Consider the following 16,999-nt stretch of genomic DNA (forward strand, 5'->3'; position numbering starts at 1 on the left):
GCTTCCATAGTTTCTGTTGAGAAGTAAACTCCCAGTTTTAGTCCTTGCTTTAAAAATTGTGTCATCTGATTTAAGATTTTTCTCTTGGTCTTTTGTTTTTAGCATTTTGACAATGCTTCTCCTAGGTATGCTTTTCTTTGAATTTATTCTTCTTGGCATTCATACCGTCTCTTTAATCCATGGCTTGATGTCTTCCATTAAGTCTATAAAATTTTCCGTCACCGTCTCTTCAAGTATTGCTTCTGGGACTCTAATTACATGTATGTTAGATCTTTTCACCCTGTTTCATATGTCTCATGATCTTTTCCTTATTTTCCAACTTCCTTCTGTGCTTCAGTCTGGATATTTTTTTCTGATCTATCTTCCAATTCACCAATCATTTCTTCAGCTCTGTCTAAACTACTATTAAACCCATTTATTGAGTTCTTAATTTCAGTTTCATATTTTTCAGTTCTAGAATTTCTACTTGGTTAATTTTTATAGTTTCTAGTTCTTTGCTAAAATTCTTCATCTTGAGCTCTACTTTCCTGAACTTTTTTTTTTTTTAATAATTTTTATTGTGCTTGAAGTGAAAGTTTACAAATCAAGTCAGTCTCTCACACAAAAACCCATATACATCTTGCTACACACTCCCAACTACTCTCCACCTAACAAGACAGCCTGCTGTCTCCCTCCACTCTCTCTTTTTGTGTTCTTTTCGCCAGCTTCTAACCCCTTCCACCCTCTCATCTCCCCTCCAGGCAGGAGATGCCAACATAGTCTCAAGTGTCCACCTGATCCAAGAAGCTCACTCCTCATCAGCATCCCTCTCCAATCCATTGTCCAGTCCAATCCATGTCTGAAGAGTTGGCTTCAGGAATGGTTCCTGTCCTGGGCCAACAGGAGGTCTGGGGGCCATGACCACTGGGGTCCTTCCAGTCTCAGTCAGACCATTAAGTCTGGTCTTATGAGAATTTGGGGTCTGCATCCCACTGCTCTCCTGTTCCCTCAGGGGTTCTCTGTTGTGTTCCCTGTCAGGGCAGTCATCAGTTGTAGCCGGGCACCATCTAGTTCTTCGGGTCTCAGGATGATGTAGTCTTTGGTTCATGTGACCCTTTCCGTCTCTTGGGCTCGTAATTACCTTATGTCCTTGGTGTTCTTCATTCTCCTTTGATCCAGGTGGGTTGAGACCAACTGATGGATCTTAGATGGCTGCTTGCTTACGTTTAAGACCCCAGACGCCACTCTTCAAAGTGGGATGGAGAATGTTTTCTTAATAGATTTTATTATGCCAGTTGACTTAGACGTCCCCTGAAGCCATGATCCCCAGACTCCTGCCCCTGCTACACTGGCCTTCGAAGCATTCAGCTTATTCAGGAAACTTCTTTGCTTTTGGTTTAGTCCAATTGTGCCGACCTCCCCTGTACTGTGTGCTGTCTTTCTCTTCATCTAAAGTAGTTCTTTTCTACTATCTAATTAGTGAATGCTGCTCTCCCACCCTCCCTCCCTCCCCCCCTCATAACCACAAAAGAATGTTTTCTTCTCAGTTTAAACTATTTCTCAAGTTCCTATAATAGTGGTCTTATACAATATTTGTCCTTTTGCAACTAATTTCACTCAGCATAATGCCTTCCAGGTTCCTCCATGTTATGAAATGTTTCGCAGATTTCTTACTGTTCTTTATTGATGTATAGTATTCCATTGTGTGGATATACCATAATTTATTTATCCATTCATCCGTTGATGGGCACCTTGGTTGCTTCCGTGTTTTTGCTATTGTAAACAGTGCTGCAATAAACATGGGTGTGCATATATCTGTTCATGTAAAGGCTCTTATTTCTCTAGGATATATTCCAAGGAGTGGGATTGCTGGATCGTATGGTAGTTCTATTTCTAGCTTTTTTAGGAAGCACCAAATCGATTTCCAAAGTGATTATACCATTTGACATTCCCACCAGCAGTGTAGAAGTGTTCCAATCTCTCCACAGCCTCTCCAACATTTATTATTTTGTGTTTTTTGGATTAATGCCAGCCTTGTTGGAGTGAGATGAAATCTCATTGTAGTTTTGATCTGCATTTCTCTAATGGCTAATGATTGTGAACATTTCCTCATATATCTGTTAGCTACCTGAATGTCTTCTTTAATGAAGTGTCTATTCATGTCTTTTGCCCATTTTTTAACTGGGTTATTTGTCTTTTTGCAGTTGAGTTTTTGCAGTATCATCTAGATTTTAGAGATCAGGCGCTGATCAGAAATGTCACAGCTAAAAACTTTTTCCCAGTCTGTAGGTAGTCTTTTTACTCTTGGTGAAGTCTTTGGATGAGCATAGGTATTTGATTTTTAGGAGCTCCCAGTTATCTAGTTTTTCTTCTACATTCTTTATAATGTTTTGTATACTGTTTATGCCATGTATTAGGGCTCCTAACGTTGTCCCTATTTTTTTCTTCCATGATCTTTATTGTTTTAGATTTGATATTTACATCTTTGATCCATTTTGAGTTAGTTTTTGTGCATGGAGTGAGGTATGGGTCTTGTTTCATTTTTTTGCAGATGGATATCCAGTTATGCCAGCACCATTTGTTAAAAAGACTGTCTTTTCCCCATTTAACTGTTTTGGGGCCTTTGTCAAATATCAACTGCTCGTCTGTGGATGGATTTATGTCTGGATTCCCAATTCTGTTCCACTGGTCCATGTATCTGTTGTTGTACCAGTACTAGGCTGTTTTAACTGCTGTGGTGGTATAATAGATTCTAAAATCAGGTAAAGTAAGGACTCCCACTTCATTCTTCTTTTTCAGTAATGCCTTATGTATCCGGGGCCTCTTTCCCTTCCATATGAAATTGGTGATTTGTTTCTCCATCTCATTAAAGAATGTCACTGGGATTTGGATTGGAATTGCATTAAATGTATAGATTGCTTTTGGTAGAATAGACATATTTATAATGTTAAGTCTTCCTATCCATGAGCAAGGTATGTTCTTCCACTTATGTAAGTCTCTTTTGGTTTCTTGCAGAAGTGTTCTGTGGTTTTCTTTGTATAAGTCTTCTACATCTCTGTTAAGATTTCTTCCTAAGTATTTGAGCTTCTTGGGGGCTACTGTAAATGGCATTGATTTGGTAATTTCCTCTTCGATGTTCTTTTTGTTGGTGATTTTTGTATGTTCATATTGTATCCCGATACTCTGCTGAACTCTTCTATTAGTTTCAGTAGTTTTCTGGAGGATTCCTTAGGGTTTTCTGTATATGAGATTATGTCATCTGCAAATAGAGATACTTTTACTTCTTCCTTGCCAATCTGGATGCCCTTTATTTCTTTATCTAGCCTAATTGCTCTCTGAACTTTTATTAATTGCAATTATTTTGAATTTCATTTCTAATAATTCTGGTATCTGGATCTTTTGTAAATGTATTTCTGTTGTCCTTTTCTTTCTAATGATTTTTACTGAAGGCTGGATATTATATATAAAAAATTGTAGAGATAATTTGAGGTTCTGAGTAATTTGTTTTCTTCCTGAGAGAATTTAGCTTCTAGCAGGCAGCTAGGCTAGGGGTGCCCTGACCCACCCCAGGACTGATGAAGAAGCTTCCACTCACTAGTGACCAGTTACATTGCTCCCTCTGCCAGAGGACAGGGCAGTCAGTGACTGTGCTGACACACAGCTGTGTTCAGCCCTTAGAAGAGTGGTCTGTTTCAGTTTCACCCCTCCTCTTAGGATGCGTAGAGTGTGCGGAGTATCACAACAGAAAGCCTAGGGGTTTGCCAGAACACTGGTCTTTGGCTGCCCTAAATACTGATTTTTGTCTCTGCCGCACAAAACAGTCTCCATGAGATTGCCAGAAGCTCTGCTCAGTCTCTAGCCTTTCAGCCACTATTTGCAAATAGGGAAGTGCCTTTAGGGAGAAAAGGTACCAAATGTCAGGCTCACCTTACTACACTTCCGGTTTCTCTGTGATTCCAGCCCCTCAAATCCTTGTTGGCTTGGTATTTATCCAAGATCAATAAATGTATTTAAAAATATATTAAAAACTTGACAGCATATACATACACATACACACATACACGTACACATATATGTGTGTAGATGTATATATACTTTTTTTTTTTTTTTTTTTTAGTGGCACAGCGGTTAAGAGCTCAACTGCTAACCAAAAGGTCGCAGCTTGAATCCACTAGCCACTCCTTGGAAACCCTATGGGACTGTTCTACACTGTCCTATAGTGTCTCTATAAGTTGGAATTGACTTGATGGCAACAGGTTTGTTTTTTACATATATAATTATATATTGTCAAGTTTTTTTTTTTTTTTTTAAGCTGTTGCAGGAGGGGGCTTAAATCTGGGCCCTGCGTTGGAAAGAAAGGCCAGGCACCTGAGCAGAGCCCAAGGTTCCACAACCCTTTGGCAATGGGGTAGGGTGACGGTGAGGAGTGGGTTAATTGAGCATTAGCGAAGTAAACTCTCTTCATTAGTTCTAGAAGAGTGAGTCAGGGGAGGGCTTGTGAGAGCTTGAAAGAGCTGGATATACCCAGCATAGCTTCCTTGTTTACAGATGTAGAGACTGAGGTCCCTAGAGTCCCACAGTGATCAGGACCCAGGTGTTCTTGAGTGACCAGCGCTTAGTTTTAAGGGTGGAGCAGGGGTCAGCGGGCGGCAGGGGGGTGCTGTGCCCACCAGCCTTGCTGCTCTCCTCTTACTTCTGGCCACTTCCTCTCCCCCTGCTCTGTCCTCCCTGTTCCAGCTGGTCTTCTGAAGCCCTGGGCAGCATGGTGGGGCAGGTTACTTGTTAGCTGCTGTAAGTTCTGGGGACAGCTCCCATAGGGCTCTGTTTTCTCCCATCAGTTTCTCACAGAATCTTGGAGCTAGTTTCTGAGAGGGACAGTTTTTTTCTCATTAATCCCTGCAGTTTTCTTCCCACACCCAGTTTCTCTTCCTCTTTCCTCCCCACCTTGTTGTGACTGAAAGCATACCATATCTGCTCCACTTTCCCTTCTTATGCTCAGTGACCTGACCATTACCACCAGGCCTGAGGCAGCATTAAGGATGAGGGACAGGGTGGGCATCTGTTCCTGCTCCTTGGGGGCAGCAGACCTTGTAGTGTGGGGTGGGCTTCCCACACACAGGAGATGCTGGTACTGCCCTGGGCACAGAGGGTCTAGGCCACGGGGGCCCTGGCAGGAGGGGAGAAGATGGGATGTGTAGTAGGGGCGGGGCCAGGTGGAGCTGGTGAACAGGGGACTGAATTTGGCATCAGAAAGCCCGGTGTTCAGAGCATTGCCACTTGTCAGCCATATGGCCACAGACATCAGCTCTGTCCCTTCTGAAAAAACATGCCTCCTAGGGCCTGGGGGAGTCGAAAGTGCTTTTGCCTGGTGTAGAGCCTGTCACTGTGGAAGGCCTCCCATTGGGAAAATGTTCTTTGCCCTGGAGACCTGGGACTTTTTGAGGGGCCAGTGGCCCTTGAAAGGGCCTGAAAGAGGAAGCAGGGAAGGAGGAGACCCACATTCCAGTCTTACCTGGTTTGCATGTGTGGGCCACTTCCGCATCCCTCAGGGCCTACACGTCTGTCCCAGTGTCTATCTTGCCCAACTGCCTTTACTTAGCCCAGAAGCCCCCAGGAACTCTCCCTGCCACCCTGTGGAGTTAGCCGGGGCCCCCTCTTCCTGCAGGCAAGCTCTGTGCTTGTGAGGGTTAGCACATCTATAACTTTGAATATATATAGGCTACCCTCTCCTTTTGTAGTTGGGGCGACTGAGGCCTAGAATAGCGTCCATGCTTCTTAACTGGAGGTCAGAGCTCTGGTGTGATGAGCCACTGAGCCAGGGAGGCCCCCAGTGACCCCTTGGCAGAGACAGCCCTGCCTAAGGAGACTGAGATGAGAGGGAAATAACATGCTCACTGGCCCCAGGTCCCCCATATGGGCTCTTGTGATTCTGGTCCCTCGTGGCTCCTCTCCCTTCACAGAAGTCTTGGACTCGGCATTTTAAGGACCTCTTGCTGCGGTGGCTATGCAGTTCTCACACCGTCCACGTGGCCAGAGGCTCTCTCAGTCTTGCATTCCGTCCTGCCTGTCCTCAGCACCCTCATCTGCTGCTCCCAGCAGTCCTGGGTCCTGTGGGGTGAGCCTGTCATCTGCTTTGTGCCTTGACTTTGTCCTCTTTGGCCTCGGGCCTGGGTGCCACCTCCTCCTGGAGTCCTTCCACATCCTCACTAGCTGTAAGCAGCTGTGCCCCCGTGAAGCCTGAGTACTTTGCCTGCCTTGTCCACACGTCATTCTCCCTCACTCACCACCTCACATGCCTGACCCAGCACACCCAGACCCTTGCCATCCATATTTGAGGGACTGCTTGGCAGTGGCCCCAGGGCACAAAGGCTCTTAGGAGAAGGCTGGGCGTGGAGGATTGGGGATAGGATCGTTGACCTCCTCTTTTAGGAGTAACTCGGCTCAGAAGCACAGCCTGACTTGGAGTCAGGCCCTGCAACCACTGCTATGTGACCTTGGGAAAATGGCGTCACCTCTGACCCTCAGTTCTCTTAACTGCCAGGTGGAGATGATCGAGGAGAGACAGCCAGCCAATGGGAGAGAACCAAAATCCTATCAGCCAGGCAGGGCCTTTGGAGGGCAGAAGGGCTGAGGCTCAGAGAGGGAGGCCTGTCCCAATGATGCTTCTGTCCCACACTTTGCCCCCTTCACCAGGCCATCTGTAGAGAGACCAAAGGAGAGCTGGAAGTAACCAGCCCGTGTGGGTTAATCATTTAGACACGCAAGTTGTATAGGGTGAATGAGACGATACCACATACTTGACTTCACCTCTGCTTGTTCTCTGCCCTTGTAGGGAGCTCAGGCTGCGGAACTATGTCCCAGAGGATGAGGACCTGAAGAAGAGGAGGGTGCCCCAGGCCAAACCAGTCGCAGGTAGGTGGCCTGCCGCTCCACTGTGGCACTGTCAGCTGCATCCACCTCAGAGAATAACTAGCAGTGCCAGGGCCAGAAGTCGGGCCTCCGGGAAGCCCTCTGTCACCGTCTCACAGCAGATGCACAGATAGGCTTGGCGACAGCAGAGAGGCTGTCAGGGTGCTGGGGAGGCCTGCTGTGCCCACTCTGCCCAGCTCAGGCCCTGAGTTTGAGAGCTCTAGGAGAGCTCTAGGAGAAGGGCTCTAGGAGAGACCATACCCCTCAGAGGGCCCTCTAGGCTGAGAAGTGGATGTGGCCCTGGGACTCTTGGGAAGGAGAACAGGGTAATGGGTCCTGTGGACCCTGGGTGGGTTAGAGTGAGAGACCCTGAGGAGGACCAACCATTCAGGCACTCAGCAGTGGGCAGGCAGACTGGGCTTGAGGCTTGGCAGCACCAGAGCACAAATGATGGGGAGAAATGGTCCAGCAATGGGATGAGGGGCAGCATCTGGGCCAGCCTGGGGGGCAGCACAGCAACCAGGAGCATCAGGCTGGCCCCTGGCCTGTCCACAGCCATCCATGCCAGAGATGCCAGGGAGCTTCTTAATCATGTAGATCCCAGCCCTGGAGATACTCTCAGTTTTTAGGTTTTATTTTTGTTATCAGTTCTTAATTGTACGAGTAATAAATGAATACATTTACCTTGTAAAAAAAAATAACATTCCGCATTTGACCGCATCCCAGTCTGCTTCTCCCCACTTCCTCCACCCCTGAGATTCAAACGCTTCCTAGGTGACTTGCTTTAAACTTTGGGCACCACTGTGGTGGGGGCAGTGGCACAGTGGGGGACAATAAGGCAAGAGAGAAAGGAATGGGGAGCTGGTCTCACACCTCAGGGCCAGGAGGCAGCCTGGAACTCACACCTGTGGCTGGAGGGAGGTGAGGCAGGGCAGGGAGGACCCTGAGGGAATGTGGTACAACTGAGTTGGGAGAGCTCACAGAGCCCAGACTTCTTGTTAGTGCCCTGACAGACCCCCTCTGGAGACTGTTCTACAGGGGCAGGGCGCTCCTGCCTAGACTGCCCAGAGGCCTGCTGTGCTGTGCAGCAGCTGGGTGGAGTGAAAAGGTGGCCATCTCCTGGTCTTGAGAACACACACCTGAAAGTGGATGGGGAGAAAAGCCACCTTTGGCCAGGGTCAGCCCAAGGCCCAGAGGAGCCCCCTGGAGGTTATAGGAAAAGCCAGTCCACAAGGCGCTTCACAAAACCATACAACTTTAGATATATCCAGGCAACCATCTCGTTTATAGTTGGGAAGTCTGATGCTGAGAGTAGCGTCAGTGTCCGCGTCCATGCTTCCTTCCTGACTGGAAGTCAGGGCTCTGTCTACTCCAGCTGAGTGCCTCCTGCTGTCTCTACCTCACCCCAAGGGATTGCCTTCATCTGGGAAACCTAGGCCCCTTCTCTAGGGTGGTCTTTGCAGGGGCTTTACCTCTGGCTGGTTAGGGGCTGAGGGGAGAGGTGGAGACAAGGGCATCTGGCCCCTTCTGCCCCTCCCGTGTGGCCTCAGTATGGCCGTGGAGTGTACAGCTCCTTTCCAAAAGGCCTCCGTTGTTGTCTTGCCCCCTCTAGTGGAAGAGAAGGTGAAGGAGCAGCTGGAGGCCGCCAAGCCAGAGCCTATCATTGAGGAAGTGGTAAGTGCCTAGGGGTGTCCCCTGTTCTCCCTCACTGCTTCTGTGTACCCTTTTCCCCTTCCCTGACTGCTCTTCCTCTGTCCTCCTTCCTTCTCTCCACTTCTTTATTCCCTTCCCACCTCCCTGCTTCCTCTTCTCCTTCTGCTTCCTCATTTTCTCACGTCTGTCCCCTACCTTCCCACTTCCCCTGGGGCCAGGCCCCTCCAGCCCCTGACATATGTTTCCTCCTCCCCAGGACCTGGCCAACCTTGCCCCGCGGAAGCCTGATTGGTGAGTGTTGCACGGGCAGGGTTAGTGCAGGCTGACTGGGCGCTTCTTGGTGCTAGGCATGGTCCCCAGGCCAGGCTCTTCCCAGCCTCACAGTGCGGGGACTGACGGTATAGACATGTAGCTACACAAGATAATTACTGTCTGAAATAAGTGCTGAGAAGGACATAAATGGAGGGACAAGAGGGAAGTGATGGGGGATGAGATGAGTGCCAAGATCTGAAAGGCCGGAAGGGGCTGGCCATGGGGAAGGGGTTCAGGCAGAAGGGAGAATGGCCATTCCCTCAAGAAGCCCTTTCTAGAAGGATGAGGACCTGCCTCATCCCAGAGAGCCCAATTTCAGCAAGGCTGAACCTTTGCCCTCAGAGATCCACAGGGTGGAGACAGGATGGTGGGAAGGGCAGACATGAGTTTCTGTCCCAGTTCTGCCTGCTCCCCTCTGGCCCCAATTTCCTCATCTGTAAAATGGGGATGTTCGTCCTTGTCCAGTTCCCCTGTGAATGAGCTGAGAAAGAGGGTGAGAGACGCCATGTGGGCTGGGAGGGATCAGATCCCTCTGGCCTGTAATTCTGAGAAGTCTGACACTGTGTCAAGTACAGCATCAGCTGAGGGTGTTTTAATTTGATGAAACAAAAGTAGAGGTTGTGTGTCCTAAGAAACCTAGAGCCAGAGAAAACAGACTGAGTACATGTGCACTTCTGGAAGCCTGTGGTGGCAGAGGCGAGCACGTGGCCAGAGGAGGAGCGGGGCCCACAGTGGCCCAGGGAAAGTCGCTCCCTCATGGTGACCGAGGGAACCAGACAAGAGGATTCCCAGGGAAGCATGCACCCTTGCACACCTTGGCTCAGTACCTTGTGTTAGTGGGGCTGTGGTGCCAGCCCACCACCTCAGTGAGAATGAGAAGATGGCTGACGCGGGTTCTGGACCAGGGTGCAGACAGGGAAAGAGGGGAGTGTCCTGGCCTCTTCCCCGGGGCAGTCCCTCAGGCCAGCCAGTGTGATTCCTAATTCCTAGTGCAGGTGGGGAGAGAGCTAAGGCCACATCCAAGCCAGACTTAAGCCTCTGGTTTCACCCTACTTCCCCGCTCCAGGGACCTCAAGAGAGATGTGGCCAAGAAGCTGGAGAAGCTAGAAAAGCGGACGCAGAGAGCCATTGCTGAGCTGATCCGTAAGTGCAGGGCTGGGCAAGGCGGGTCCCTGTCCTCTGGGTGGTGGCCAAGCACAGAGCCTCTCCCCACCCCTTCTGTCTGCTGTTTCTCCCAGGTGAGAGACTGAAAGGCCAGGAGGACAGCCTGGCTTCTGCAGTGGATGCCACTGCTGAACCGGAGGCCTGTGACTCCGACTGAGGTGTGCCCTGTGCCCTGACCTGCCTGTCAGACCTGCCCTGTAGGTAGGCAGGGGTGGGCTGGGCTTGCCATCACCTCTGGATTGACTTCAGAACAGTGACTCCCTGCCTCATCAGGTCTGAAACCCCCCATGGGGTGAGGTCAGCTCCCTGCCTTCTGGGTGGTCCCCACCACTCTGAGCAGGGGTGGAGCCAGCAGTGACTCTGGCTGTGCCTGTGTATATATACATATGTATGTATTTCAAACTTTTTTTTGTATCTGGAAATAGAGACAAGCAAACCCCTGTGTATAGCAGAAACCTATCCAATTTTTCCTGGGCCCTGGGATTGCTGTGGGTTTGGGTCCCAAGACAGGACAGAAAATGAAAGAAAAAAAAAAAAACCCATTGCTATTGAGTTGATTCTGACTCATAGCGACCCTATAGGACAGAATAGAACTGCCCCATAGGGTTTCCAAGGAGCAGCTGGTGAATTCAAACTACCTGCCTTTTGGTTAGCAGCTGAATGCTTAACCACTGAGCCACCAGGGCTCCAGCCAGGGCAGAGGCAGCGCTTAATACAAGTAAGCCCTCTCTTGGGCAGGGCATGTTGAGGCTGGAGGAGTAAGGAACACCCTGGGCTGACTTGAGTCCAGGTCCTGGCTGGTCCTTGGTCAGCAGTGGTGATCTCAAAACCCTTGGATGACTGATACAGTCTGGCCTAGGCCTTGCAGTGGTCTGTGGGACAGCCTGGAGATGTTCCTGCTCTGTTCCCCTGTGAAGCCTCTCATAGTGAGGAGGAAAAGGAAGAGGCAGGGCCTGTGAAAGGTATGCTCTGTGCCCTGGCAGGCTTCAACTCCACGCTGCTCCAGATTTGAGGCCTGTTACGCTGTCCCTTTCCTACCCTGTCCACTCCCAAGCAGCTTCTCTCCGTATTTCAGCCAGTCAGATGGTGGCTTCCCTGGGACAGAGCCCCATACAGGGAGAGGTGACACATTCTGGTACAAACTGGGGTGTTGTCTGGGTTTCAGCTGTGGTCTTCGTTCCTGGGTCCCCAAGGTTGTGGCTTTAGGCCCAGTAGCCCCCTTTGTGGAGCTGACTCTCCAGGGCAACTGACAGCCCACATCATCTCTGGCTCTAGGTTTCTGTAATCATTTGGAATTTCATCTCCTCCAGGATGGTTACATGCTTCCATTTCATTCAGGGTTCCCTTTGAGCCTCCTGCCCTTGCCACCACCCCCCGCCCCCCGCCCCCCGACCAGCCTCTTCATAAGCAAAACCTCTGTGTGAAGTGCTTCAGAAGGGCATGTACTTCATCCCCATTTCCACAGTTTTCACCATCGGTCACTGTCCAGCTTTGTGAGTAAAGTGTGTGGTACCCAGAAAGCCTTCAGGCACAGACCTGTACATTCTATCCCAGTGAGTCCAGAGATGAAGTGAGCTCATCATCTGGGCCGTTTGGGGTGGGAAGGGGTGACTGTGGAGCTGAGGGAGTACCCAAGTCCTCTGTCCACCAAGTCATCCCATATGCCCTTCCCTCTGTGCTGTATTCCAGGTACACAGTGGCCCAGCTCTCGTGGACAGTGCTGAGAACTTGGGTCAGGGAGGTGGAGTGAGTGCATGCACAGAGACCAACATCCTCACACAGTCAATAAAATGCTTTATTATTTAGCTACTTCCAAAAGGTGATTCCTTTGTAGAAAAGGAGCAGAAACTTGTAGCTACGAGTGAGGTCTGAAGTGGAAGGTGGCTGGCCACTGCAGCAAGCAATGGGACAAAGCCAGGACTCTAACTCCCACAAGGGACAAGGACCAAGCAAGCTCACAGTTGTCAGGACTGGAGCCAGGCTGCCCCTGCACAGCTGAGGTCTGCACCTGGGATTGAGTAAACAAAGGAGAGATGCAGACACCTGGTGACTGACAGCTGGGCTTCCATTTAATACTAGCTCTAGGACTAGAGTAGGCTTATTCCTATAGTGTGAGATCTCAGAGAACAATGAGTGGCCTGCTTTTGAGTTTAAAACCCTAAGTGCCCTAAAACTTTCCTACAGACCAAAAAAAAAAAAAAAACAAACCCATTGCTGTCAATTTGATTCCGACTCGTAGTGACCCTATAGGACAGAGTAGAACTGCCCCATAGGGTTTCCAAGGAGTGGCTGGTAGATGCGAACTGCGGACCCTTTGGTTAGCAGCCAAATGCTTAACCACCGTGCCACCAAGGCTTCTGAAACTTTCCTATAGGGAGAGAGAAAAACAAAAAACTACCATGGATGATGGGCTCTCAAACAAAAATTACAAAGCACATGAGAAAATCCAGTTCCTTAAACAAGAATTCTAAGACCTCAACAAGTGAGAGAATTTATACCTGAGGAAACTGAAACAGTAACACCCTAAAAGGCTTTAAAATGAACATTTGTTTTATCATCAGAGAGATTAAAGAAGGACTGGCCCACATAACTCAAGAATAGGGATTAGACATAAGAAAGAACGAATTAGAAATCTTAGAAATAAAGAGTATGGTCATTAAAATAAACTCTTTAGAAGAGTTAAATAATAACTTAGTTAAAGAAGGAATTAATAAGTTGGAAGTTAAAACTAAGAAGGTCATCCAAAAGTTGAGAGAGAGAGACAAAGAGGGAGAGAAGGGGTAGATTGAGAACTGTGACAATAGCTTTCTTTCCAGGAAAAGAAAGCCAGAGAGAGTAGATAATTGAAGAAGGAATGGCTGACTATTGGTGTTACTGGCATCATGGTAAAATAGGTGCTTGAACTGATCCTCGCTTTGCAAACAACTAAATAACAACAACGAAAACTTTTTAAATGCAGCAGTGAGCTGGCAAGCAAGTAAGGAATACGTGGGCAAAAAAGTAAGAGAGGCAGCAGAAATGGAGGCCTGGCCTTTGCCTTGAGGGCATTTGACAGACCAGGTAAACTTGAACATTGGTTTTTGGGGTCCTTGATGGCTGGGGTCAAGACAGCTAAAGACCTATACAAAATGAGGTCCTAGTCGGAGAACCCTCCATAAAACTGAGTCCCCAAGGGGCTGCATCCTGTGCGGATAAATATAAATCTGCTCTCCTGGCATCCCAGAGGAAAATTGGATCTTGCCACTTAGTCAAGTGGAAAAGGGTCTCCCCTGAGAAATTGTGTTTATAAGCCAGCCCACCTGTGAGTTTGCACATAAAAAACCTCAAGCCCAGAATTTAGAGTAGACATCTGATAGAGACAAATGCACGTCCTCCTCGGTTGACCCTTTATTCACCTCAAGGACTTCTCACTGATAAAGTGCCAAGAAAAATGAGGAGCTTACAGAAAAATTCACCAGCTACACAAAGCAACAAAGCACCAAGAGCAAAGGACTTCAGACAAATAGCAGAATCAGACTTGCGAAGAGTTCAGACATGAGGATTGTCAGTCATAGCATTTAAATATGTTTCAAAATGATTTAAGAAGTAAAAGAGTCTTCAGAATAGGAATAGATTAGAAAAAGAACCAAACTCATGTTCTGGAAAGAAAAAATATTATTATAGGAATTTAAAACACTGTGTCTGTGGATTAGGCACAGCTGAAGAGAGTGAGTGGGAAACTAGATCTGAAGAAATTACCCAGAATGCAGCTAAGCAGAGTAAACATCGATAATATGAACAAGAGGCTGAGAAACATGGGAGGGGATAGAGTGAGAAGGTCCCGCAAAGCCTGTGATTGGAGTTCTAGGAGGAAAAAGCAAAAACGATGAAGAGGCACTATTGGCAAAACAGTGATTGAGAACGTTCCAAAATTTAGTAAGTCACCGATCCACAGATTCACAAAGGCCAGTGAATCTCAAGCAGGACAAATTAAAAGAAATCTACACTCAAATGTTACGATTTTTTATCTGGGTGGTGATTAATTAGGTATATTCATTTTGTGAATATTCATGGACCTGTACACTTATGATTGTGTACTTTTTTATACGTTTAAAACTCAGTAAGCAAATTTACTTAAAATTTTTCCCTACGTGGTATTAATCATCAATTTCTGTATAACAAAACTTAAACTTATATTTAAATTTAAAAAAATATTTATTATTTCTGTTTCTTTGGGTCAGAAATTAAGGAGCAGCTTAGCTTGGGTAGTTCTAGCTCAGGGTCTCATGTGGTTGCAGTTAAGATGCTCCCTGGGGTAGCAGTCATCTGAAGGCTTGGCTGGGGCTGGAGGCTCTGTTTCCAAGATGGTTCATTCGCATAGCTGTTGGCTGGAGGACTCCAATCCTTGCCACATATACCTTTCCATAGGGCATACTTGAGTGTTCTCACAACATGGCAGCTGGCTTCCACCACAGTGAACAAGAGAGCAAGGAGGAAGCTTCAGAGCCTTTTATCACCTGGTCCTGGAAGGAATATTCTGCCACGTTCTATTTGTTAGGAGCGAGTCACTATGTTCAAACCACACCCAAAGGGAGAAAAATTAGGCTCCATCTTTTGAAGGGAGGGCTATCACAGAATTTGTGGACATGTTTCAAAACCATCACATACCTAAAGACATAATGAAATTGCAGAACACAAAGAGCAAGAAAAGATCTTAAAATTAGTCAGGGATAAAAGACATTACCTTTCAAGGAGCAACAATTGAACTGAAAGACATCTCAATTGGCAACCATTGTTACTGGAATGACACCTTCCATGTGCTAAAAGAAAACTGTCAACTTAGAATTTTATACCCAGAGAAAGTATCTTTGGAGTACAAGAAAAGCAGGGATTTTGCCACCAGCATACTCTCACTAAAAGAAATTCTAGGTTGAGCAATAAAAATGTTCAAAAATTGACTGTGGAGATGGTTGCACAATTCTGTGAATATATTAAAAGCTATTGTACACTTTAAATGGGTGAATTGTGTGGTGAATTGTATGATATGTGAATTACATACATCTCAATAAAGCTTTTCAAAAATAACGAAATAAGTGTTCTTTGGAAAAAAATTGTAAAGGATATCTTCAGACTGCAGGAATACAATACGAGATGGAAAGTCTGAGATATAAGAAGGAATGAAGAGGAAGAATGTATAAATTTACATAGGCATTAACCCTATAAAACAAAAATGTTTTGTGGAGTAAAAAAAGAGCAAGGGACACTTAGAACACGTAATAACAATAGTATATAAGTCCAGAGGGGATAGACGGTGATTGGAATTACAGGCTTCTCAGATGCTTACTCGGAGCCCTGGTGGCACAGTAGTTAAGAGCTTGGCTCCTAACCAAAATGTAAGCAGTTTGAATCCACCAGCCACTCCTTGGGAACACTATGGGGCAGTTCTACTCTATCCTGTAGGGTTGCTATGAGTCAGAATCAACTTGAGACTCAATGGCAGTGGGTTTGCGTTTTTTGTTTTTTGGTTTTTTTTCGAAGACACTTAACACAGGAAGAGAGAAAAGACCCTGATTCAGACTCTCTTATTTAGGCAGGCTGACATTTCTAGGGTGTTCCTGAGAGAAAAGAAACAGAGTATGTACCTTCTAGACTAGCTGAGGTGGGGCGGGGGGTGGAAAAAGAAGAAAGAAATGAGAAATAATTATCCAGAAGAAGGCAGAGAAAAGGAAAAGTTGGGACAAGTAAATGAATCTGATGATGTCAGTAATTACAATTAATGTACTGGACTGTTTTTTTTTTTGTTTGTTTGTTTTAACTTAGTTTGATGCCATTTAAAAGAGAAACCTAAACCCAGACAGAAAGATTGACAGATTGAAAACACTATTAAGCACAGACACAACAGAAGAAAGCAGAGGAGGCTCGGGTAACGTCAGCCAAGGGAGACTTTCAAACAGAAGTCTATTAGCTACGCTGGCGTGCTGTGAAGCAGTGGGGCCTCTCACCCATCACGCGTGGGAACGTTAACCGATGCAGCCACCTTGGAAAAGTGAAGTACGTGCACACTGACCCAGCAATTCCACTCTTAGTGTCCTAGAGAACTGTTGAACATGTACACCAGGATATAAGCACAGAAATATTTATAGAAGCATTGCGCATAATAGCACATACTCTCACACAAACATCAAAAGTAGATGAGGTAATAAGTTGTAATTTTTACAAGAGAATATTCTGTAGCAGCGAAATGAGCTATAGCTATGTACAACATGGATAGATCTTGAAAGAAGCAAGTCACAGAAAAAATAGAGTATGACCCATTTGTATGACATTCCAAAACAGGCAGAGTAAACTGTATACTCTAAGGCTTCACACACAGGTGATAAAGTTGGCTCAGAAAAGCTAGGTGGTGGTCAAGGTCAGGCTTGAAGTTAGCTTTAGAGAGGGTCCCACAAGAGGTCTTAGAGGTGTTGATAGTGTTCTTTTTCTTGGCTTGAGTGATGGGAATTCATTTTACTCTGTAAACATTTATTTTTATACACCTTGGTGTATGTGCTGAATTTCACACATACAGTGTTTTAGAGAGAAATATGCAGAATTCACAACCTAAAGTCACTGACTGTGAACTGGAATTTTTTTTTAAAATGACCACGTCTGTGGTTTCGTGAAAATGGTTGAGATTAGAACATTGAGAATAAATAGGAAAAGCATACAGGCTACATGGAAAAAAAAAAAAAACGACATTACCTACGAAGAAATGAGTTTCACTCTTTGTCAACAGTACATACCAGAAAGCAGTCTTTTCTAAGTGCTGAGGAAACAAATGTCAGTCTGCTCAATTACAAAGAAAAAGGGTAGGAGAGACATTTTCAGGCTTACAACACTAAGCGTTTGCTACACACTGATCATTGCTGAAAGAACTACTAAAGAAAGCTTTGCAGCAGGAACAGGATATGGGCTCATAAAACAGGATATGGGCAGGAGGGGGATATGGGCTGTGTGAGAATCA

General features: G+C 46.5%; 1 protein-coding gene across 7 annotated transcripts in view; it reads left to right on the forward strand.

Moving 5' to 3' along the window:
• CCDC12 (coiled-coil domain containing 12) overlaps positions 1–16,768 on the forward strand; it is a 64,808-nt gene extending 48,040 nt beyond the window's left edge. For 2 of the 7 annotated variants that reach the window (XM_010589859.3, XM_064274655.1), the window contains 5 exons: positions 6,812–6,891; positions 8,501–8,562; positions 8,798–8,832; positions 9,920–9,996; positions 10,092–12,224. In XM_010589859.3, the coding sequence (XP_010588161.1) occupies positions 6,812–6,891; positions 8,501–8,562; positions 8,798–8,832; positions 9,920–9,996; positions 10,092–10,174 (337 nt within the window). In that variant the 3' untranslated portion in view covers positions 10,175–12,224. Of the gene's footprint in view, positions 1–6,811; positions 6,892–8,500; positions 8,563–8,797; positions 8,833–9,919; positions 9,997–10,091; positions 12,225–15,816 lie in introns of those variants that run through there. The other 5 variants (XM_064274656.1, XM_064274659.1, XM_064274657.1 and 2 more) reach the window with 5 other exon arrangements.
• The last annotated feature ends 231 nt before the right edge of the window (positions 16,769–16,999 follow it).

This window comes from Loxodonta africana, chromosome 22 (assembly GCF_030014295.1).
Source record: "Loxodonta africana isolate mLoxAfr1 chromosome 22, mLoxAfr1.hap2, whole genome shotgun sequence".
Classification (NCBI taxonomy): Eukaryota; Metazoa; Chordata; class Mammalia; order Proboscidea; family Elephantidae; genus Loxodonta; species Loxodonta africana.